The 24,602-nt window shown below is 44.0% G+C and overlaps 1 protein-coding gene across 3 annotated transcripts in view; it reads right to left on the reverse strand.

The window, feature by feature from the left end:
• Window positions 1-24,602, reverse strand: part of cul2 (cullin 2) — a 57,482-nt gene that overhangs the window by 15,136 nt on the left and 17,744 nt on the right. For all 3 annotated transcript variants that reach the window (XM_056299299.1, XM_056299296.1, XM_056299297.1), the window contains 5 exons: window positions 23,908-23,985; window positions 23,733-23,799; window positions 4,634-4,836; window positions 4,248-4,349; window positions 4,015-4,131 (listed from right to left, as the gene is read on the reverse strand). In XM_056299299.1, coding sequence (XP_056155274.1) covers window positions 4,015-4,131; window positions 4,248-4,349; window positions 4,634-4,836; window positions 23,733-23,799; window positions 23,908-23,985 — 567 coding nt within the window. The remainder of the gene's footprint in view (window positions 1-4,014; window positions 4,132-4,247; window positions 4,350-4,633; window positions 4,837-23,732; window positions 23,800-23,907; window positions 23,986-24,602) is intronic.

A 24,602-nucleotide genomic window follows, 5' to 3' on the forward strand; every position in this document is an offset into this window, starting at 1 on the left:
GCAATGGACTACGGAGCCAGAAATGGAGAGTCACCTGGTGATTCACCTCCAGTCAAATGCCCATGCCTTCTTTCTCATTACAAGGCTCACAAAAAGCGCAGCACAGGCCAAGATACAAGTATCAGGGCACAGATAAGTAAATACTTTGATGCCATACAGGATACTGAAACTGATGATGCACTTGTCTTCTGGGACAAAAACCATGACAGATTTCCACAACTCCACAACTTGGCACTGAAGGTGCTGTCAGTTCCAGCATCCTCTGCACCAGTTGAGAGGGTATTTAGTAGAGGAGGCATCATCATGAGGCCCCACCGAGCCTGTTTAGGTCACAAAATGCTTCAGGCTCTAATTTTTCTGAAGTGCAACCAAGCTTTTGTTTAACCTCCTCATCCCTAGAGCCATGCAGGATCATCCCATCTCACCCTAACCCTGGCCCAGAAATGGGACCTTTGAGGTCTTTCACAACCACCCCTTTGTGAGTGTATTCTTAGTGTTGAGCTCAGATTTTTAAGGGTTTTACGCATTTTGTTCATGCTTGGCATGCCACAATTTTCAGTTAAATTATTCCTAGTAAATTTATGCTTTAATTTTATGAAGCAAAGTTGTTATGGCTGCCCAGGAGAATTAATACTTATAAAAAGGACATTGTCTGGCCTTCTCTGTTGTTGTGAAAGTTCTTCATAGCCGTGCACCTAAGTTTTTTTTTCTTATTCTATGTGAGTGTTCTCACTTTTTTGCATCTTTGGAAATCTACATGTCTTTTATAAGACTCGTGCAAAAACTAAAAGAAAGTGTATCTTATTTCAGATGATGTATTTATCTGTTTACACTTAGGCACAATAATTCAACAAATCCAGATTAACATCTTCTTGCAAGATATGAACAAAAAAAAAGACTTAATTGCTTGAAAATGAGTCAAAATAGCTGGCAAAGCACCAAAATGCAAAATGTTCAAGAAAATTATTAAAAAATACCTTGCTGAAAATAAATGTTGCTGTTGCATTTATGTAAAAGCAAACTTGATTAAAAAAAAGATGCTGGTCATTTGTTCCGTTTTGTTGTGATTTTTCTTTGATATATACAGTCTTGGTCTTGTCTCGGTCTCGACCTCCAAATGTCTTGGTCTTGTCTTGGTCTCGACCTCCAAAATGTCTTGGTCTTGTCTCGGTCTCGATACTCTCTAGTCTCGATAATGTCTTGGTCTCGGTTGGCGCGGTCTTGACTACAACACTACACCACACTATATAAAAGACATGCTAATTATGTACAAACCAGCAAGAACTCTCAGCTCCAATGGCAGTGGTCTTTTAACCATCCCTCGTGCTAGGTCTAGAGCAGGGGATGCTAGGTCTAGAGCAGGGGAAGTTGCATTTTGAATTTATGCCCCAAGTAGATGGACCGCCCTGCCTGAGGACCCAAGAGAGGCCCCCACATTGGACACATTTAAAAACAGGTTAAAAACCTTACTTTTTAAAACAGCCTATGGCTAATTTTTTTGGCGTGTGTGTGTGTGTGTGTTTGTTTGTTTAATACATGTATAATCTGCACTAACACCTGCTGATAAGCATATTTATTTTCTGTATTTGCACTTTTATGACTGAGTTGCAATTGTATTGTCATTTCATATACAGCACATTGTGTTGCCCTGTGTATGAAATGTGCTACATAAATAAAGTTTGACTTGATTTGACTTTTGACTCATTTCATCACTGAAAATGGACAAGTGACTACTGGATTCCGGTTCCACCATCACTTCCACCATACTCTCCTTGTCTGGCATTCCTCCCATTCATTACCCAGACACTCCTTCAGGATCGGAACCACCACTTCAGCCTCCTGCAATGGCATCCAAGAACACCTCATACAACTCATGGGCCATTGGTCCTCCCAAACGTATCATTGCTAAATCTGCTCAGATCTCCAAGGTCTCAGATCCGCTCCATCTTATCCTAAGTAACTGGAGGTTTTGGGGTCCATCGTTGCCTGGGTGCTCCAGCGGATTCCTTACAAAGTTTCCCCTCAACACCGTCAGCAAATGGAAGAACCATGCACATAAATCATTTTTCTTTAATACATAATTTAAATGCATATTGTTGATTGTGTGGTCCTTGCTAGTGAAATAACACCATTGGCATTTAGATTGGTTCTCTATAAGCCTACCTTTCACTATGCAATTCTGTCACCAAAAGAACCGAGCTGACGGAGGAAGCAAAGAAGGCGAAGATGGAGAGTGATAGATGACGCTAGGGGGGGAAAAGTTGTCTATGTCCACTTTAATAAAGCATTTGTGGTTAAGGAGTATTTACTTTGAACATGTTTTTGTCAGCAAAAATTGACTAAAAACCACTATTAGGCCAATAAGAATTACATTAAATGGTACAATTCTATCTAAAATGTATTGCTTTAGCTCCTTATTATTTTGCAGAGAAAGTAGATATTTTTGTTAAGTCTGATTTTAGTGTAGAAATGTGCAAAAATCTTCATTTTGTTTTAAGCGTTTGTGACATAATTACGTGTATATCAATGACATTGAGGTTTTTTTTTAGTGAATTATATGTTGAAATATTGTATTATAAAATAAGAACACTGACAATTTGAAAAAATATACAAATCTCACATTAGGTTGTCCAGGCATTAGTTAATCAAACAAACCAACTTTGCCATCTGTAAATGAAAACATCCAATCTACAAAATACTTTAAACTTAATCAACTGTTTTATAATTAATAGTATAGTTTCTTTCATCAAGTTCTAATGGGAAGCTTAGGGCAGCAATAGACAGACAACTTTTTTGCTTTAACTTATCATTATGAAGTAAATGTTGATTGCTGTGTAGTGGCTATAGAATGACACCATCGGCGTTGAGATTTGTTCCCTATAAGCCTTATTTTCACTATGCAATTTCTTCTGCTACCGGGTACAATCTTGTGGTAAAATTAAGGCTCAATCTGTGGCACAAAGGCAGTGTGTCAACCATTGAGCAACCAAAACAGGTAGAAGATAGTGGTTTTGTTTTCCCTGGTAGCTATCCCCAGAAGTGGAAGAAATGGTGGACGGTGAAACAACCCAAGTCACAGTGGAAACTGTGTTGACAGAGGATGCAAAGAAGGCGAAGAGGGAGAATGATAGAAACAGAGGTAAAACAAATGTGAACCTCAGACGGGCATTCACTCAGTGGAGAGAGCTCTGCGACTTGAGAAGGGTCCAAACTGACATTCAGTTGGCATTCTTTCTACTGGGTCAGTAAGTAATACAACCTGTCTACTTATTAATACTACCCGTTGTTTTACTTTGCCTTTATCATAGCACTGAGATTGGAGTTTCTAGTTCAAATTGGGATTCTTTGATTGTTTCTTGCTTTGGACAGTAGCCAGGCTACTAAGAAATGAGAAGCAATCTGGTTGTCTTTGCGACAGCACAGCAAACAATAAAAACACTTGGAAATGCATGGAGGGGGAAGATGAAAAGTTGTGTATTGCAGGTTTAAGAATGTACAGTGACCAAAATTCAATGGTTGCGGTGAAAACTAAAATTTGGAGAAAATACAACTAGTGGAGAGAAGGCTACACACAAGTACGTGCATGAATTGGTACGTGCATGCATGCATGAGAGAGACTGATTGAGAATTTGTGAGATTTTATCCATGTCTGTTCTTACACAATTGTTTTAGTTTCTTAATGATTGTCTTCATTGATTTCATGAATTTGAATTCAACAGCAGTGGCCCTGTAAGATAATAAATAAATAAATAAATTTTTAATGATAATAACAATAAAAAATTCAACACCTTCAGAGAGAGAGAGAAATGGTGAGCGAGAGCTTGAGCTGGGAATTCACCACAGCGGTCTAGCGTGTGTATGCGTGATTTAAGAAAAATCTACCAGACTGAATTTCTCACTTCCCACAAACCTTTTCATTATCAACACATCAAACTGTCATTCACACAAGTGAATAACATCTGCAAGCTGGTAAAAAAGAAAAAGAAAAACCCTTACAGATTGAGGACCACTCACCTCCTGGATGAGGGCGTTGTGTCGGAGCACCTTACGGGCCTTCATGATTCTCACTATAGCAGCTTGTAAATACATTTTACGGTCCTCGTCTACAGCACTCCGCGTTTGCTCCATCTCCTAAATATGAGGCAGAGACAAGTTATCAAGGGCAGCAACATGCTTCCTCTGCAGGCGTGCACTGTAGAGTAAGCACAGGGTTTTTGTAGGTATGGAGGGCCAATTCTTTGTCTCACCTGTGGTGTGTCCTTTTGCATCGATGTTGTGATCTTGAACTTTGTCCTTTTACTGGTGAAACTCATATTTAGTGAAAATGTGGACTCTGTTTCAATTTCCTCCTGTAAGCAAAAAGAGAGATGGTCATCATGAAATGGTACAATTATAGATTCATAGTGGGTCATCATAACAGCCTTCCCGGGGCCTTAAAAGTAACAAAATGTATTTTGTGGATTCTTGTTACCTGTTAAATATTCATTGTCCTCTCCAAGATATAAATATAGAAAAGGCTAAAGGAACAGAGGAGCTTGTAATGGCTCTTTAAAGCTCAGTTGTGGGGTGGGGTCTACATCAATTTCTGCACTAGGAAACTCTGTCCTCTGAGACTTGCTCAGGGCTGGCTGACCTTTTGCGAGTCATGGTTGATCATCTTGACATCCAGCAGGGACTTGATGGTCTTCTGCAGCTCCTTCTCATTCATCTGGGTGCTGTCCTGTAGCTCCTTATACGCTACCATCTGGCTGTTGTTGAAGGCCAACAGCACGGCCATCTGGTAGGTGGTCACCATGGCCACATAGGGCTTGGACAGGTAGTTCATCTTTACCTCTCCTGGTGGACGAGTGTTGCATTCGCATAATAGGTATTAGTGTCACAATTGCCTCAAGAATGAGAGACAGAAAAACTGGAAGCTGACATTTTATCTTTGTAAACTGTCTATACACTCAGACTTTTCAAATCCTAACCAATACTGAAAGCGGGCAAGATTGCAGACCTAAGGGCAGATTTCACTTTTTTATTTAATTCTTTTAATTGTCAGAACGCACGCATTTGATGATTAGACAAAGATGGGCCATCACATACTTAACGATTGATTATATAAACAATCAGTCACTCTCAGAACTGCTCTACTTTAAACCAGCAGTTTGCATTAATGCAACACTTTTGGTACTATTGCCATTAAAAATCAAAGAAGAGAAAGATACACAAACACTTGTAATCCAATGGGACCTTAGAGCAAAACAAACATGGACACTGACAGACAAAACATGTGGGGTTTTGTGTGGCTTGTTTTGAGGGGGAAAAAAACTATTAAAAAAATCTAATGATTAGAAAAAAAGTGTTGTTTTGAGTTCCAAAATTTCCACTTCCCAGTCAGCTTGGCTTTCATTGGCTGTTGTGGGTTTCTGCTCAAGATTCCATCGTTCCTCTCACACTACATGATATCCAGTCGGAATTATCAAGCACGTTTGATATCATTAGGGCAGCTTAGACTGACTTGCAAGTAGATTAGGAGGCAAAAGATGGAATCTTAACAATGTCCCACAATGGACCATCTGGGAAGACAATCAGTTCTGAGCAGCCTAAAATTGGGACCGCCCCCCGATTCTCTACATGGGCAAATGAGGCCTATATTCGGGCCAATTATCCTGTCCTGTGCACCGGGCTTAAAAGTCACCCTTTTTTTTTTCGGTCACTATTCTCAACTTCCTCAGTGTTTATTAAATCCATATTCAATGCTTCCCTGGCAAAGAATTTAAGACTCGTTACCTGAAGCAAACTCATTTGCATAGGTGTCCTGCCTAATGTCCGGGCTATGCACTCTACTGATTTATAAATACTCTTTGTAGCTGAAAACACTGCAGCACTTAGTCAAAGAAAGACAGCTGAATCAGTTCAAGATGAACTGATTCAACTTTTTTTTAAACGCTCTTCCCTGGATTATTGAGCATGCATAAAAACACTGGAGCACTTACAAATTTGGACTCCAAGTTGAATTTATATTCAATATCACAAACTGATATTGTCTAAAGCATACCCACTGTAACATGACTTAATGCAATTTGTGTAGCTAGTAAAAGCCACAAAAAAGGCAGGTAAGCCTAAATGCAATTTCATGCCCTGATCAGCGCTTTTAAGTGTGTAGCTATCAATAACATCTTGTCTGTGTGCCGATTTCAAATATTTAAATGTTATAAGTGCTGTTGATTCAAACTATAACTCTAAAAAGGTAGTCAGTATGGTGGCCCAGTAGTTAGCACTGTTGCCTCACAACAAGAGGGTCCTGGGTTCGAACCCCAGGGCGTCCCAGTTCCTTTCAGTGTGGAGTTTGCATGTCCTCCCGGGGTGTCTGCGTGGGTTTCCTCCGGGTGTTCTGGTTTTCTCCCACCATCAAAGGCATGCATGTTAAGGTTAATACTCCTGCCTGTGCCCCAGACCAAGGAAATGACAAAAATTGGAGTCGGTCCTTGGGCACCGCACTATGGCTGCCCACTGCTCCTAGTCTACACGGGTGCCCACTGTTTCAAGTGTGTGTATAGAAGATGGGTTAAATGCAGAGAATGAATTTCATTGTATGTATGTAGATACAATGACAATAAAGTATCTTTTTTTTTACTACTACTTTATTAATCCCCGTGGGGCAATTCTTTCTCTGCAATTAACCCATCCTAGCTGTGTAGCTAGAAGCAGTGAGCAGCCGCCATGCAGCACCCGGGGACCATCCATCCATCCATTTTCCGAACCACTTATTCTGCTCTCAGGGTCGCAGGGATGCTGGAGCCTATCCCAGCAGTCATTTGGCGGCAGGCAGGGAGACACCCTGGACAGGCCGCCAGACTATCACACAGGGCCAACATATATACACACACACACATTCATACCTAGGGACAATTTAGTATGGCCGATTCACCTGACCTACATGTCTTTGGACTGTGGGAGGAATCCGGGGACCAACTCCAGTTATTTCTTCCTATTGCCTTGGTCAGGAGCACAGACAGGAGTATAAACCCTAACGTGCATGTCTTTTTGATGGTGGGGGAAACTGAAGCACTTGGAGAAAACCCACCGCAGACATGGGGAGGACATGGCAACCCAGCAAAGAGGATGACCCCCAAGGTTGGACAACCCTGGGGTTCGAACCCAGGACCTTCTTGCTGTGAGGTGCCAGTGCCAACCACTGGGCCACCTTCTTCTTCTACTTATTTCTTTAAAAAGGCCTCTGGACAAGTAATGGAACAGCTTGACAAGCAGCTACCTGGTAACTTGGTGATTACAATTTACCAGGTTGTACAATTGGAAAAACAGCAGTTTTTGCAAACATACATCACTTTCATTGAAACACAATTTCTGAGACATCATAGACCCTCATGTAAATGTGTCCCACAACCTGTGGTGTTTAATTAAACAGCACTACAGCATTCATACTCCTGAAAACAGAAAAGCCCAATCTACAGGCTAAGGCACATAAAGGAATAGCCCTTGTGTATAGGTCTCTCTAGGAATCTTGTTCGTTCAGATTAAGCCAAGATCCAATAATTGCTGTATTTGTGGAGAGTAGCCTTTGCATATGCTGTGAACAGTAAGGGTGTTTTATCCAAAGGAATTGAATCAAGTGCAACTGGACTTGGTATACAGTCCAGTGGCACTTGATTCAATTCCTTTGGATAACCATAACCTGGATGAATGAGAACATTCACAGATAAGGGTGTTTTAAGCACCATTTAAGCGCTCTTAATTTCATGGATAAGTAAATGCTGCCAGGTGCTGTGTGATATGCAGCTGCATTCTTTCTCTCTTGTGAGGAACAGATAGACGTTTTTGACCCCCTTCAGCCAAAACTTAAAAGTATTTGCCAGGGTTGGCCCCAAGGGTTTTGGCAATTGCCCCTCCTGGCTGACTGACACGACCCACCCATTAGGCTCCCCCCTTTCCCCAGAGTCAATAACTGATAGATAACAAACCTGTTGTGGCGGACACTAGGGGCTATGCCTCTCACCCAGCAGGACTGTGAGCTGGGGGCGTGGTTTACGTTCCCGGGCTTGCTGGTGCAGGGTTGTTCCTGCTGAGTTTTGGTTTTGGAGCTGAAGAATAAACAGCAAACTCGCCTTCGTCTCCTGCGTTTTTCCTCATCCTGCCACATTGGTGACCCCGAATTGAACATGTTTGGAGCAGAAGATGAGTGTGAATTCACTTCAGCCACGCCGCCCCAACTCTCACAGCCGGCTGTTCTCACCGCGGCTGTGAAACTCCCAGAGTTCTGGCAGAGCGACCCGGCTTCGTGGTTCCAGCATGTCGAGGCGCTGTTCCACCTGTGTGAAATCTCCGCGGACGACCCCAGATATTATTTGGTCGTCGCTGCGCTGGACCAGCAGTCCACACGCCGGGCCATGCAGCTGTTGCGCGCCCCTCCGCAACACGATAAATACGTGGCCCTCAAACATCTTCTGCTCCGGAGGTACAACCTATCCGCCGCAGAGAGGGCAGATAGAATCCTTTCCCTATCCGGTTTGGGCGACGGGACGGCTGTGGATCTCATGGACAATATGCTGTTGCTGCTAGGCTCGGACGAAGGCGGATTCCTTTTCCCGCACATTTTCCTGCGCCAGCTCCCGTCTCTTGTGCGTGCGGCTTTGGCTAACTCCCCGTGTCTGGCCGCTGGTGACTACCGAGGATTGGCTGAGGAGGCCGATCGGGTCCTGCTGGCTACCAGATGGTTCTCTGTGCAGAGTGTGGCATCTGAGCCTCTGCAGCCAGCGTCGGAGGATGTGGACCCGGCGCTGGTGGCTGGAGTAACTGCCCAGAGACAGCGTGGGAGCGGCCTCTGTTTCTTCCACCAGCGGTTCGGCGGCAAGGCGAGGCGCTGCGTCCCTCCGTGCACGTTTGAGGCACTGGGAAACTCCAGGGCCAGCGCTCAGTAGCAGCTGTGGGCGCTGGCGGACGTAGTGAGCTGCTCTTAATTAAGGACACGATGTCAGGAAGACGGTTTCTGGTGGACTCAGGCTGGCAAAAGACCCTACTCCCTCCTGCTAAGACAGACAGGTCGACCGAAGGCGGCGGCCCACAGTTAAGTGCAGCTAACGGTTCGTCCATTGCGACGTTTGGCACAAGATTGGTGACTGTTTGTTTCCACAGGCGCCATTTTGAGTGGGACTTTGTAGTGGCTGCCATTACTGTTCCTATTATCAGCGCGGATTTTCTGTGTGCTAATGGTCTGCTGGTTGATGTTGCAAACTGCCGTTTAATTGATGCTGTGTCTTTCGCCACTGTTCCATGTGAGACAGGGGGAGCCGGGCGCGTTAACGCACGCTATCTTTTTAGCATTAGGGGATGTTTTTCAGTGTTTGCTGGCGGATTTTCCATCGGTGACTACGCCTGCCTTTTCCACCACGGTTACTAAACACGGGGTAGAACATTTCATTCCCACTCTGGGACCGCCAGTTTTTGCGCACGCGCGGCGCCAAGGAGGAGTTCGCCATCATGGAGCGTCTGGGTATAGTGAGGCGTTCCAACAGCCCGTGGGCCTCGCCACTTCACATGGTGCCCAAGGCGGATGGGTCGTGGCGGCCTTGCGGCGACTTTCTCCACCGGAACAATGTCACCGCCAATGACCGCTTTTCCATCCCACACATACAGGACTTTTCCATACACCTGGCAGGTACCACTATTTTCTCTAAGGTGGACCTGGTGCGCGGCTATCATCAGGTTCCCGTACGCGCAGAGGACGTGCCCAAGACAGCAGTGATCACCCCATTTGGGCTTTTTGAGTTCATGCGCATGCCTTTTGGCTTGAAGGGGGCAGCGCAAACCTTTCAGAGGCTGATGGACTCGGTGTTGCGTGACCTTGATTTCGTGTTCGTTTATCTTGACGTCATATTAGTGGCCAGTCCGTCAGCTGAAGAGCACCTGGCGCACCTGAAACAGGTTTTCCGTCGTTTGGACGAACACGGCCTGATGGTCAACCCGGCCTAATGTCAGTTTGGACTGCCGGTGATTGACTTCTTGGGTCACCGCATTTCGCCGCAAGGCGCGGTCCCGTTGCCTTCTAAGGTGCAAGCGGTGGCAGAATTTCCCCGCCCGGTCTCTGTTAAGGCATTGCAGGAATTCTTGGGTATGGTGAATTTCTATAACCGTTTCCTCCCTCGCGCTGCCCACCTCCTTCAGCCACTTTACGAAGCCCTGCGGCTTAAGAAGGCTAACGACCCTGTCGACTGGACTCCCGAACGGGTCCAGGCCTTTGACAGAGCTAAGTGCGCCCTGGCTAACGCTGCCCTCCTCGCCCATCCCACACCCACGGCGTCCATAGCTTTAACAACCGATGCGTCTGACATAGCCGTGGGGGCTGTGGTTGAACAGCGTGTGGCGAATGCGTGGCAGCCACTCGCATTTTTTAGCCGCAAACTGCGAGATAGCGAGCGCAATTACAGCATTTTTGACCGGGAGTTGCTGGCACTGCACCTTGCAACCCGGCATTTCTGCTTCCTGCTGGAGGGTCGCCCATTCATGGCTTATGTGGATCATAAGCCGCTGACTTTCGCCATGTCCAAGGTGACGGAGCCGTGGTCTGCTCGTCAGCAGCGCCACCTAGCGGCGATCTCCGAGTTCACAACGGACATTCAGCATGTGGCCGGGAAGTCCAACCCTGTTGCTGATTGTCTGTCGCATGTGCTTGTGTGTCCTGTGCACCTCGGTGTGGATTTCTCCACTATGGCTGCCGACCAGCCCAGCGACCTGGACGTCCTTGCCCTTAGGTCAACGCGTACCGGCCTCAAGCTGGAGGACGCTGTGATGCAGGAAGGCAGTCCTGCCCTCCTCTGCGATGTCTCCACCGGCCGTCCTCGCCCCGTTGTTCCAGTGGCCTGGCGCCGTCGAGTTTTCGATTCGATTCACTCCCTCTCGCACCCTGGAGTTCGGGCGGCGGTGAAGTTGGTTGGTTCCAAGTTCGTCTGGCCTGGCCTCCGCAAGGATGTAAAGGGGTGGGCCGCCGCATGTGTAGCGTGCCAACGCGCTAAGGTCCACCAGCACACTAAATCGCCCCTCGAACTGTTTCGGATCCCGGCCAGACGTTTCGACCACGTGCATGTGGACCTGGTGGGCCCTCTACCTTCTTCACAGGGTTTTATGCACCTGCTCACAATGGTGGATCGGACCACCAGGTGGCTAGAGGTTGTCCCTCTGTCCTCCACAACATCCTCGGATGTTGCACGTGCTTTTCTTTCCTCCTGGGTCGCCCATTTCGGCACTCCGTCAGATATCACCTCAGACAGGGGCCCCCAGTTCGTGTCAGAGCTCTGGTCGGCACTTGCGCAATCCTTGGGTGTGCAGGTACACCACACTACCGCGTACCACCCTCAGGCTAACGGCTTGTGTGAATGTTTTCACCGGTTGCTCAAAGCAGCGCTGCGTGCTGCGCTCTCAGATGGTAACTGGGTGGATCGTTTACCTTGGGTTATGCTCGGGTTGCGTTCGGCTCCTAAGGAGGACCTCGACGCTTCGCCCGCTGAGCTGGTGCTCGGTCAGCTGCTCCGCGTCCCTGGGGAATTTTTGCCTGGGAGTTCCGCTCCTCGACCCGTCCGGCCGTTTATCCTTTTTTGTCCGACAGCACTCGAGTTCCAGGCCCCGTTCACCATTGTTTTCCGCGGTCGTTCGTGCCTGCCGAGCTCATGTCGGCTCGTTTTGTTTTTGTACGGCATGATGCTCACCACTCACCCCTCCAACCCCCATACGATGGCCCATTTCGGGTTCTTGAGATGGGTCCTAAGGGTTTTGTGCTGGATATGGGTGGGCGTAGGGAGCGTGTCACGCTTGATAGGCTTAAACCGGCGCACAGGGTGGCAGGCGAAGTTGTGTTTCCGGCCCAGGATCCCCGTCGGGGTCGTCCTCCATCCAGGACCCCGGCAGTGTCTTCACGGGTTCAGCGTTCTGCTTCTCAGCTGGCTTTGGACAGTGTTTCACCTACTGTTTCGGCTGAGGGACGGCGCAGCCGTTATGGCAGGCTGCTTAAGCCTCCAGTGAGACACTAATTTTCTTTCCAGGAGTTCCTTCTGGGTGTTCGGGGGGGGGGGGGCTGTGTGGCGGACACTAGGGGCTATGCCTCTCACCCAGCAGGACTGTGAGCTGGGGGCGTGGTTTACGTTCCCGGGCTTGCTGGTGCAAGGTTGTTCCTGCTGCAGTTGGTTTTGGAGCTGAGGAATAAACAGCAAACTCGCCTTCGTCTCCTGTGTTTTTCCTCATCCTGCCACACTGTCACTTTTCTTTTTCCCCCCCCCAAGGATAATTTGTAATAAATTGATAATTTTAATGTTTTTAATCAAATTTTATTGGAAGGAACATTGGGTGTACAAAAAAAAAACAACAACAAAAAAACCAACATACATACAATATAAATGGAAATGATTGTCCCTCCATATTTTGGTAATCTTGCCCCTCCTAGCCCCCTCCCACCCAACCCTCACCCATTGCCAATGCAAAAAAAACAAAACAAAAACAGTAATAACAATTATAAGATAAATCAAAAACTACAAAATACAAATAAAATAGGTTAGAGAGCTTAACATCAACAAGATACATTCAATCATTCATAAGTACCAAGTTCAGGAACATGAAGTACAGAGCACCATGTACAAATGAACCATTAGTAGTCATGCTTTATGATGTCATACATTCTAGTGAGTGCAGAAAAACATATCCCATATGCCATTAGTATAGAAGACTACACTGAGGGTGTTTAGGGCACTTCCAAAGAAGTAGTAGCCTTCTGTGAGCAAGAAGATAACTGAAACCAATAATGTTTTGCTTCTGCAATGTGAAGTTTTCAACTAAGTCTGGCACTCCAAAAATAGCTATCCCTACACTAGGTAAGTATGACCTCCAATCCAATGACTTCAGAAATTATTTCAAAAAAGGAGGACCATAAACATCAATTTAGGGCATGACCAGAACATGTGTGTTAGGTCAGCTGGGGATTGTGCACAGCAGTCACATTTGTCATCTACTTCAGGGTAAAATTTTGAAAGTTTAAATATAGAGAGATAAATCTGATGTAGAACCTTAAACTGGATTACACTCAGATGGGCACAGGAGGAAGAGGAGTTGACACATGCAATAGCCCTCTCCCACTAGTCATCATCAAGTTCTGTACCTAACTCTTTCTACTGCTAAGAGTATGGTCTTTGAAAGATATAAATTGGTTATAGACCCGTGAGATAAGTCTTCTAGGTGTGAGAGAAGTTTCAAGGAGTGTGCCCATGTAAGATTTGGGTGGTAATATTGGAAATTGTGGTTTAGGGGTTTTTAAGTATTGGCATATTTGAAAATGTTGAAAGAGGTTTGAGCCAGGCAGGTTAAATTTAGCAGATAGGGTCTCAAAGCTAGCAAAGGTACCATCAATAAGAGGTCACCAAAATATTTCAGTCCCCTTCTGTTCCACTGCCCAAAAATAGCATCCAGCTTTGCAGGGAGGAATAAATTATTATTACAAATAGACCCCAGCAGGGAGAAATTTCAAAATTTAAAATGTTGATGGAACTGTTTCCAAATTTTAAGCATGGATGTGACAATGGGGCTAGAGGTATGTTGGGAGGGGGATGACGGTAAGGGGCCACAAACAAGAACTCGAAGGGAGGATGAACAGGAGTCAGCCTCCATAAAGCACCAGTCCATGTCTGGATGACGTAGCCGCAAAAAAAGATCTTTTGCATGTTTGCTGCCCAATTATAAAACAAAGTTTGGAAGAGCTAAGCCCCCTTTGGACCCATTTCTCTGAAGCAGAGACTTATTTATGAGTGGAAAGCAGCTCCTCCATATAAAGGTTGAGATCAAGCTGTCAACTGAGAGGAAAAAAGTTTTGGGCAGAAGAAGAGGCAAACATAAAAACATAAAGAAGTCAGGAGAAAACATTAATTTTTCACACATTGAACTCTGCCAGTTAAAGACAAAGGAATAACCTTCCATCTCTGAAGGTCCAATTTCCATTTTTCCACCAGGGTTGTAAAATTAAAATTATATTTAATGGAATGAGTGATTTTTATACACAAGTATTTAAAACTAGTTTTAAAAAAATGAAAAGGACGTTCACCATGGTTGATCATTAATGCTGAGGTGTTAACCGGAAAACACTTGCTCTTTGTGAAATGTAATTTATATCTAGAGAAAGCGCCAAAGATTTTCAATAGATCTGATATTTCTGGTACACAGGCAACAGTGTGCAGACGACCTAATAAGAGGTCCTCTGCATATAAGGACAAACGATGTTCAATAACCCAACGACGAATGCCCTTAATCGATGGGTATGCTTTTAGAGCAATGGAGAATGGCTATAGCGAATAAAAGTGGCGATAGGGGGCAGCCTGATGAGTTCCTCATGAGAGGGGGAAGTATGGAGAACGTATTGGTAGATGCAAGCCTGTGGAGAAGAATAGAGAAGGCAGACCATTGAGGTGAATTTTTCCCCAAAACCAAATTTTTTCAAGACGGCAAATAAATATCCCCATTCTACCCAGTCGAATGCGTTTTCTGCATCTAATGATATAACTACATCTGCGGCATCCAATGGAGATGCAGAATGAACATTAAGGAGCTGACATACATTAGAAAAGAGTGGCGGCCCCTTCATAAAACCTGTCTGGTCCTCTGAAATAATATCCACCAAAACAGTATCCAATCGGCTTGCTAGCATTTTTGTCAGTATTTTAACATCCATGTTCAAAAGTGAAATAGGATGACAGGAGGCACAGTTTATAGGCTCCTTGCCGGGTTTTAACAAAAGTGAGATTGATACTTGGGTCAATGTTGGGGGCCAAGAGCCTATAGAAATGGCATCATCAAACATTTCCAAAAGAGGAGGGACTAGTCTGTTTGAAAACTTACCCATCGGGACCTGAGGATTTGCCATTTTGCATACTTTGAATAGAGCTTACCACTTCCTCCAATAAGAGAGGTTTGTCCAACTCCAGATTTAATTCTGGACTAACAGTAAGAATTTCTAACTTATTAAGTAAATTATTCATGGAGGTTATGTTACTAGGGGCTTCTAATGTATACAGACTGGAGTAGTAAGATGAAAATGTATTATTAATGATAGCAGAGTTTGAAGTTACTTTTTGAGAGGAGTCCATAATTTGGGAAATCATGCGTAATGCAGATTTACATTTTATTTGACGAGCAAGGGGCCAACTTGCCTTGTCTCCATAATCATAAAAAGTGCCGCATGTATGGAGCAACAGTTGTTCTGCTTTGGCAGTAGATAGTAAGTTTAATTCTGTCTGGAGGCCCAATCTCTTTTTAAATAACTCTGGAGTAGGTGTCTCTGAGTATTGTTGATCCAGGTATAAAATTGATTCAGTCAGTTCCTTTATTTTGATCCTGCGCTGTTTAACCGCATGAGCAGAGTAAGAACTAATCGGCCCCTGAAAATAGCTTTCAATGTTTCCCAAAGCACCGAAGGAGAAACAGCTACAGTTTTGTTAGCTTCTAAAAAGTGATCAATCGACGAGGATATATAAAATGATTTGTCTGATAATAGAGAGGAATTTAGCCTCCATAGAGGGCACTGGGTGGCAGCAGATGGGAAGGACAATTTTAGTAAGAGAGGGGCATCATCTGAAATCACAAAGGCATTATATTCTAACAATTTTACAAAAGAGAGAAGTGTCTTGTCAATGAAGAAATAATCTATTCTAGTATACCAGTGATGCACATGAGAAAAGAATGAAAATTCTTTGGTTTTTGGGTAAAGAAATATCCATGGGTCCTCACATCCCGTTTGGTTCATACATATAATGATAAGCCACTGGACATTTTAGAGGGGGATGAATTTTTAGGACTGGGGTGGTCCAGTTTGGGGTCAATCATGCAGTTCAAGTCCCCACCTAGGATTAAATAGTGAGTATTAAGACTGGGAAAAAGGCGTATGGTGAGTTGTATGAGCCAGGGGTGGGCAATCTTATCCAGAAAGGGCCGATGTGGGTGCAGGTCTTTGTTCAAACCAAGCAGTTACACACCTGTCTCACCTAATCAAGTTCCTCAGCAAAGACTCTAATGGTTGATTAGTGGGATCAGATGTGTAACTGCATGGTTGGAACAAAAACCTGCACCCACACTGGCCCTTTCTAGATAAGATTGCCCATCCCTGGGTTAGACACTAAGGAAGGAGAAAAGGACTTATACCGATTGGCTAGACAGAGGAACCAAGCTGGGAAGGATGTGCAGCAGGTAAGGGCGATCAAGGATAGAGATGGAAATGTGCTGAAAAGTGAGGTGAGTGTTGAGAAGGTGGAAGGAACACTTTGAGGGGTTGATGAATGAAGAAAATTAGAGTGAGAGAAAGTTGGATGATGTGGGGATAGTGAATCAGGAAGTGCGGTGGATTAGCAAGGAGGAAGTGAGGGCAGCTATGAAGAGTGGAAAGGCAGTTGTTTTAGATGACATACCTATGGAGGCATGGAGGTGTTTAGGACAGATGGCAGTGGAGTTTTTAACTAGATTGTTTAACACAATCTTAGAAAGTGAGAGGATGCCTGAGGAGTGGAGAAGAAGCATACTGGTACATATTTTCAAGAGGAAGGGCGATGTGCAGAACTGTAGCAACTACTGAGGTATAAAGTTGATCAACCACAGCATGAAGATATGGGAAAGAGTAAAAGAAGCTAGGTTAAGAGAAGAGGTGACGATCAGCGAGCAACAGTATGGTTTCATGTCACGAAACAGCAGTACAGATGCGATGTTTGCTTTGAGAATGTTGATTGAGAAATATAGAGAAGGTCAGAAGGAGTTATATTGTGTATCTGTGGATTTAAAGAAAGCATATGACAGGGTGCCAAGAGAGGAGGTGTGGTATTGTATGAGGAAGTTGGGAGTGACAGAGAAGTATGTAGGGGTGCTGCAGGATATACAAGTGTGACAGTGGTGAGGTTCATGGTTGGAAAGACACATGGGTTCAAGGTGGAGGTGGGATTACATCAAGGATTGGCTCTGAGCCCTTTCTTGTTTGCAATGGTGATGGACAGGTTGACGCATGAGATCAAACAGGAATCTCCATGGACTATGATGTTTGCGGATGACATTGTGATCTGTAGCGAGAGTAGGTTGCAGGCTGAGGAGAACCTGGAGAGGTGGAGGTATGCACTGGAGAGAAGAGGAATGAAAGTCAGTAGGAGCAAGACTGAATACATATGTGTGATTGAGAGGGAGGAAAGTGGAATGGTGAGGATGCAAGGAGTAGAGGTGACGAAGGCGTATGAGATACTTGGGGTCAACTGTACAAAGTAACGGGGAGTGCAGAAGAGAGGTGAAGAAGAGAGTAGAGGCAGGGTGGAGTGGGTGGAGAAGAGTGTCACGAGTGATTTGCGATAGAAGGGTACCAGCAAGAGTTACAAGGAAGATTTACAAAATGGTTGTGAGACCAGCTATGTTATATGGTTTGGAGACAGTGGCAATGATGAAAAGACAGGAAGTGGAGCTGGAGGTGGCAGAGTTGAAGATGCTAAGATTTTCAACTGGGAGTAACGAAGAAGGACAGGATTAGGAACAAGTATATTAGAGGGACAACTCAGGTTGGACAGTTTGGAGACAAAGCAAGAGATGCAAGATTGAGATGGCTTGGACATGTGGGGAGGAGAGATGCTGGGCATATTGGGAGAAGGATGCTGAATATGGAGCTGCCAGGGGAAAGGAAAAGAGGAAGGCCAAAGAGGAGGTTTATGGATGTGGTGGTGAGAGAGGACATGCAGGTGGCGGGTGTGAGAGAGGAAGATGCAGAGGACAGGAAGAGATGGAAACGGATGATCCACTATGGTGACCCCTAACGGAGCAGCCGAAAGTAGTAGTTGAAGACTGGGAAAAAGAGAACAGAGTTTGGTTACAAATTCAGCATTATCCCAGTTGGGGGCGTAGACACTAACCAGTATAACTGGCGTTTGGGACAAGGACCCAGTTACAATAATATAACGACCCTTTGGGTCAGAAATAATGTCAGTGGGAAAGAAGGGGACTTTTTTGTGGATTAATATAGCTGTACCTCTGGACTTAAATTTAGAAGTTCTGGCCCACTCAAGATTTATGCAGTCAGTTTTGGTCTGTCACAAAAATTTGTTTCTTGCAGATATGCTATACCTGTCTACAGTCCCTTCAGATGTGAAAAAACCCTTGTCCGCTTTACTGGCCCATTTAAACCTTTCAGATTCCATGAGACAGGCATGTTCCTAATGTTATAGGAATCAGCCATTGGGGTTAGTGTTGACAAAAACTATGTATTAAGAATACATACACTACCGTTCAAAAGTTTGGGGTCACCCAAACAATTTTGTGTTTTCCATGAAAAGTCACACTTATTCACCACCATATGTTGTGAAATGAATAGAAAATAGAGTCAAGACATTGACAAGGTTAGAAATAATTATTTGTATTTGAAATAAGATTTTTTTTACATCAAACTTTGCTTTCGTCAAAGAATCCTCCATTTGCAGCAATTACAGCATTGCAGACCTTTGGCATTCTAGCTGTTAATTTGTTGAGGTAATCTGGAGAAATTGCACCCCACGCTTCCAGAAGCAGCTCCCACAAGTTGGATTGGTTGGATGGGCACTTCTTGCGTACCATACGGTCAAGCTGCTCCCACAACAGCTCAATGGGGTTCAGATCTGGTGACTGCGCTGGCCACTCCATTACCGATAGAATACCAGCTGCCTGCTTCTGCTCTAAATAGTTCTTGCACAATTTGGAGGTGTGTTTAGGGTCATTGTCCTGTTGTAGGATGAAATTGGCTCCAATCAAGCGCTGTCCACTGGGTATGGCATGGCGTTGCAAAATGGAGTGATAGCCTTCCTTATTCAGAATCCCTTTTACCCTGTACAAATCTCCCACCTTACCAGCACCAAAGCAACCCCAGACCATCACATTACCTCCACCATGCTTAACAGATGGCGTCAGGCATTCTTCCAGCATCTTTTCATTTGTTCTGCGTCTCACAAACGTTCTTCTTTGTGATCCAAACACCTCAAACTTGGATTCATCCGTCCACAACACTTTTTTCCAGTCTTCCTCTGTCCAATGTCTGTGTTCTTTTGCCCATCTTAATCTTTTTCTTTTATTGGTCAGTCTCGGATATGGCTTTTTCTTTGCCACTCTGCCCTGAAGCCCAGAATCCCGCAGCCGCCTCTTCACTGTAGATGTTGACACTGGTGTTTTGCGGGTACTATTTAATGAAGATGCCAGTTGGGGACCTGTGAGGCGTCTGTTTCTCAAACTAGAGACTCTAATGTACTTATCTTCTTGCTCAGTTGTGCAACGCGGCCTCCCACTTCTTTTTCTACTCTGGTTAGAGCCTGTTTGTGCTGTCCTCTGAAGGGAGTAGTACACACCGGTGTAGGAAATCTTCAATTTCTTAGCAATTTCTCGCATGGAATAGCCTTCATTTCTAAGAACAAGAATAGACTGTCGAGTTTCAGATGAAAGTTCTCTTTTTCTGGCCATTTTGAGCGTTTAATTGACCCCACAAATGTGATGCTCCAGAAACTCAATCTGCTCAAAGGAAGGTCAGTTTTGTAGCTTCTGTAACGAGCTAAACTGTTTTCAGATGTGTGAACATGATTGCACAAGGGTTTTCTCATCATCAATTAGCCTTCTGAGCCAATGAGCAAACACATTGTACCATTAGAACACTGGAGTGATAGTTGCTTGAAATGGGCCTCTATACACCTATGTAGATATTACACCAAAAACCAGACATTTGCAGCTAGAATAGTCATTTACCACATTAGCAATGTATAGAGTGTATTTCTTTAAAGTTAAGACTAGTTTAAAGTTATCTTCATTGAAAAGTACAGCGCTTTTCCTTCAAAAATATGGACATTTCAATGTGACCCCAAACTTTTGAACGGTAGTGTAGGTATGGAATGAAGTGTAAATGTAACATGAAAAAGACCACTTGAATGTTGTGTGACTCGTATGCAGGACATCAAATACAAAGAAAACAAAAGCACAACAAATCTGTAGCAAAATGAATGTAAATGTAAAGCTTCCGTTCAGTGTGATCATTTTAAAGGCAATCAGCATCCCTAACCTTACAACCCTTGTAATCCCTTCCACGAACACTAACCCAGAGGAAAAAGAAAAGGAAAAGAAAAAGACCCCGGTGGCTCACCTGGTAGAGCGCGTACCATATAAGGTTGAGTCCTTACCACAGTGGCCTGGATTCGAATCTGGCCCGGGCCCTTTGCTGCATGTTGTCTCCCCTCTCTCCCCTGCCTTTCCCGTCTCTCTCTCTACTATCACTATCTAATAAAGGCAGAAAATGTCAAAAAATAATAAGAAAAAAACCCCAGTCCTATGTTTACCTTGCCAAACGAGGTGAACAGCAGGCATCTATAACTGCACAACTTCCTGTAGAACATACTCCCTATCCAATTCTCCTAAAGAGGCTCAAAAAAAAAATTGAAATAGCTACACCGTATTGAGTGAACACCCAACGCAGCACTTACATTAATTTGTGTAACATGTTGTAAAAATAAAACAAATGAATTAAAATAATTAAACTACATTTATATATCAGTTCAAAACGAGTGTAGAGAACTGGGCCTGGTCTGTGGCAAATAGGTGATGTTACTCCACTTGAAATAATTAAACTGCATCATGAAAACTGCCTAACTTGAATCCAACAATGTTAACCATACAAATATCATTCATAATAACATCCAGTTTAAAGCAATATCTAGGTTACAAAATAGAAAAGAAAATAATATTGCTGGCATTGTCAGCTTTGTCTAGCATAGGCTAGACTTTCTGGCTAAATACAGCCAGCTGGACAAACTTTAAACTTTAAACAACAGCATACAGCTCACCGGAGAAAAACACTTACATAGGATCAGTCTAGATCAAATGAATAGCCAGTTACAGTTACAGTGTGATATTCAGCATAGTCCCGTGAATATTGCACTGTAACTGTAACTTACATTTGGATAGAATGGGACTCTCGTTCTATCCAAATGTTCTCAGAGCTTATTGACTGGCGTTGAGTATGTCTGATCAGTTCTGGTCGATTCTATGTTCTTTCAGTAGAATTCCTCAGCCTTTGCTGGAGTGTCAAAGCGGATTGTTCTGCCCTCAAAAACCACACGGAGGAGAGCTGGATGTTGCATAGTGAACTTGATGCCTTTCTTATAAAGGGAAGACTTCACGCCATTGAATGCAGCCCACTTCTTCACCAGGTTGGCACTTAAGTCATCAAAGAAAAATATTTTCTTGCCCTAGTAGAGCACCTGACCCTTTTCTCTCGCCCAGCGCATTCCATCGATTCCTTATCATGGAATCAATGGAAGCGGACTATTATCACCTTTGGCTGCTCGCCTGGTACAGGTTTCGGGTGCAGAAACCTGTGCGCTCTGTCTAGCTCCGGGGGCTTCTCGAAAATGCCGTTGCCCATCACTTCCATCAGGAGCTTGAAAACAAACTTAACGGATGTTGGTCTGGCATTTTCATTCACACCAACAATACAGATGTTTTGACGCCGAGAGCAATTCTCCAAGTCATCCATTTTAGCCTTAGGGTAAGCGTTTTCAATTGCTAACTCAGCGAGAGCTGCCTCCATTGATGTTATCCTGTCACTGTGATCCATAAGGCAAGCTTCAATGGTAGTGAGAGTTCACCCGTGCTTGTCTGAAGTAAGACGGATTGCATCAAGTGAAGCTTGAATTAGAGATAGAGTAGTTGTCAGTTCAGTTGAGAGGCTTATTCTGAGCTTGTTGAGTTCGGCGATTAGCAGGGAGGCTGAAACAGTTCCATATCGGCGGCCATGTTTTCCAAACTTTCCGAGAGACCTGTAGCACTTGAAATCTCAGGAATTAACTTCTTCGGTTGTTTTTTCCCCATAGGTCCCTAGTATTTAAAATGGCAATTGCATTGGACAATTGTGGGATCAAAAAAAAAAAAAAAAAAAAAACAACAAAAAAAAAACAAGAAACGCTGTTTCTTTTTAAGTAAAAAAAGTAATTTGTTTGGGAGAGACTCCTCGCACGTCTACTCTGTCCTACATCTGGGCCAGAAGTCGAACATTTTGAATTTAGTGTTTGATTAAAGTAGTTTGTTTTATAAAATGCACAACCAACCAAAACTATGCATTGTAAAACTGTGATGAGTCAGATCAGGGCTAAAAGCTATGCCAGTGATGTTATTTTGCAGGATATACGTATGGGCAGATGTCACTTTGCAAGCTGCATATTGCCTGACAATACTGCACATACGGTGAAGTAGCCATATTTAAAATTATAAAAATTGACATATGAAAATGTCTATCTGCTTGTGGGACTACGGCCACAACAGTTCTGCTCCTGCTGAAGCAAGCGAAGACCCAAGTATTCAAACTGGGAGTTCCCCTGGTATCAGTGGTGGTGGGTAGCTCATATTAGCAAAGGAGGTGAACCCAGACACAGCTGCCAGTTCTACTATTAAAAGTGGAGCTGGAACCAATCACTTGCCCCATTCTTTAAACATTGCTCAGGTACCACAGCCCCAAGACCTAGGAACTGTTAAGCCCAAGTAAAAAAAAAAAAATCATACATATAATATGACAATACCCAGCTATGTATAATGGCAGCAAAAGTTCACTTGTGAGTTTTTGACACCAGATTGGCTGGAGCACAGCATCAAAGTAGATACAGCTTAAAGAGATACTTGCATCAAAATCCGACTTTTCCTGTTGTCAATCGATGTAAGGAGTGTAGATGTGATCGATGAGACAAATTGTAGCCCTAAAATCACATTTATGGCCAGACGAGAGATATCGGCGGTTGATTTCTGATTTCCGGTTGGCGAAAATGTGGTAACTTGCCGCATCACGAATTAACATTAGCATAGAGGCCGTGTCCATAGCGGGACGCTATAAAAGCGCAGACGCACCCTTTTGGCTTGAAGGAATACGGCTGCATTGGCTGAACAACATATTCGTGAGGCGAGTAGTCAACTTCCACTGAGAAAGAGGAATCTTCTTCCACTTCCACATCCTCAACCTCAAAGCTGCTGTCGGTGGTCTTGTCGCTCGCTATTTTTTTATTTTATTTTTTTTGTAAAGTGACGACAGAGCTGACACCAGTGAATTTCTCGTTTTTCTACAGCATGCTGTTAAGCCCGTGTTTAGCCCACCCAGCCACACCCACACGACCGCCCTGAATTTCAGTAGCCAATAGCTATGAAATCATAAAACCACACCTACCTTTTGGTTGTAATTCAAACCACCCGTGTTAAAAATGTGATGATGATACTTTCATGCTGTCAGAAACAGCATGAAGGTATCTCTTTAATACTTTGCTTGACATCTTTAGTACACTCTACCCTGAGCTTCAGATCCAGCCTTGACTGTCTATGAAGGTCTGTAAGGATGGTTTGTACCATACAGGTTAACAGTTTGCGGTCAAATAACTCTTCGGTGGAGTCCTTTGACCCACTTATCATTTGAAAGTCAAATGGGCTGGACAACGCTGACACTTTTTAACACATCTCTGTAGGGAAATCCCCACAGGCAGATCGATAGATCATTTTCCTTCTAAAGCCTTAAGATCAGTCTCACCCCAGAAAGCCCACTATCAACAACACTGTAAAGCAAACAAGCTGTGAAATCCCAAACACACAGCAAAACCACGAACATTTTTGTTTATATGCATGTGTGTGTTGTGTGTAAAAGAATGGTAGAAAAATAAAAATAAAGAGATGGATACAGATAGAGAAAGGGAGTGTGTTACCTGTGCAGAGATAGTGCAGCCAGGTCAACTTTCTTCCACTGAAGTGCTGATTATAGAACAACTCGAACTGTAAAAGGGAGACGAAACAAGGTATTACACTGAAACACCATTCACTCACGCTGGTATCAACTTGTTCAACTGATGCCCCTGCCCTCACCCAGCAGAGTCCACTCACCATCTGTACACTCTTCTCTAGTTCTTGAGGGATAGCGAAGGTGGAGGAAGAGACATGTGTGAGGGGCCAGGCTCCTGCCTGCAACCACACATTACAAACACCCACACATGTTGATTACAAGGTAGGTAAGCAAAATGGACAATAGTTACACTTATTTTGTTGTGATTTATCATCCCATCACTTCCAGCATATGGGCCATGGGATCAATAAACCAGATATGGAAACAGGACAGACTCCATAATATTATTTGGCTTTTTCGTCATCTGAATGCAGTGAGCATATAAGCAATGAGATGGAGAGGGATAGGAGGAAATAATGTTATAGAAAGATTTAAATAAATATATACAAAAAAGACAAACAGCAATTTTCTGATAATGTGAGGACAAATAACATGATCCCATTGATATGATCCTCGGATGCAGATCTCAAGAATCAACTCAACATTAAAGCTAGAATGTGGGACTTTTACATATAAATGAACATCCGTGACATTCAAACCCATGCCAAACGAGCTCTCACAATGATGATTACGTCTATCACCGCCAGGAAAATCTGTATTTCGCAGTATACCGGAGTTTTAATTCTGGTGTCTAGGGTGACATTCCCGCACTGGCTGGAAATGATGCATAGTGATGTGTTTTACGTCAACCAGAAATGATTGCTTTGCCAGCTGAACTTCCGTGTGATGAAAGCGT

Source organism: Lampris incognitus, chromosome 19 (genome assembly GCF_029633865.1).
Source record: "Lampris incognitus isolate fLamInc1 chromosome 19, fLamInc1.hap2, whole genome shotgun sequence".
Taxonomy (NCBI): Eukaryota; Metazoa; Chordata; class Actinopteri; order Lampriformes; family Lampridae; genus Lampris; species Lampris incognitus.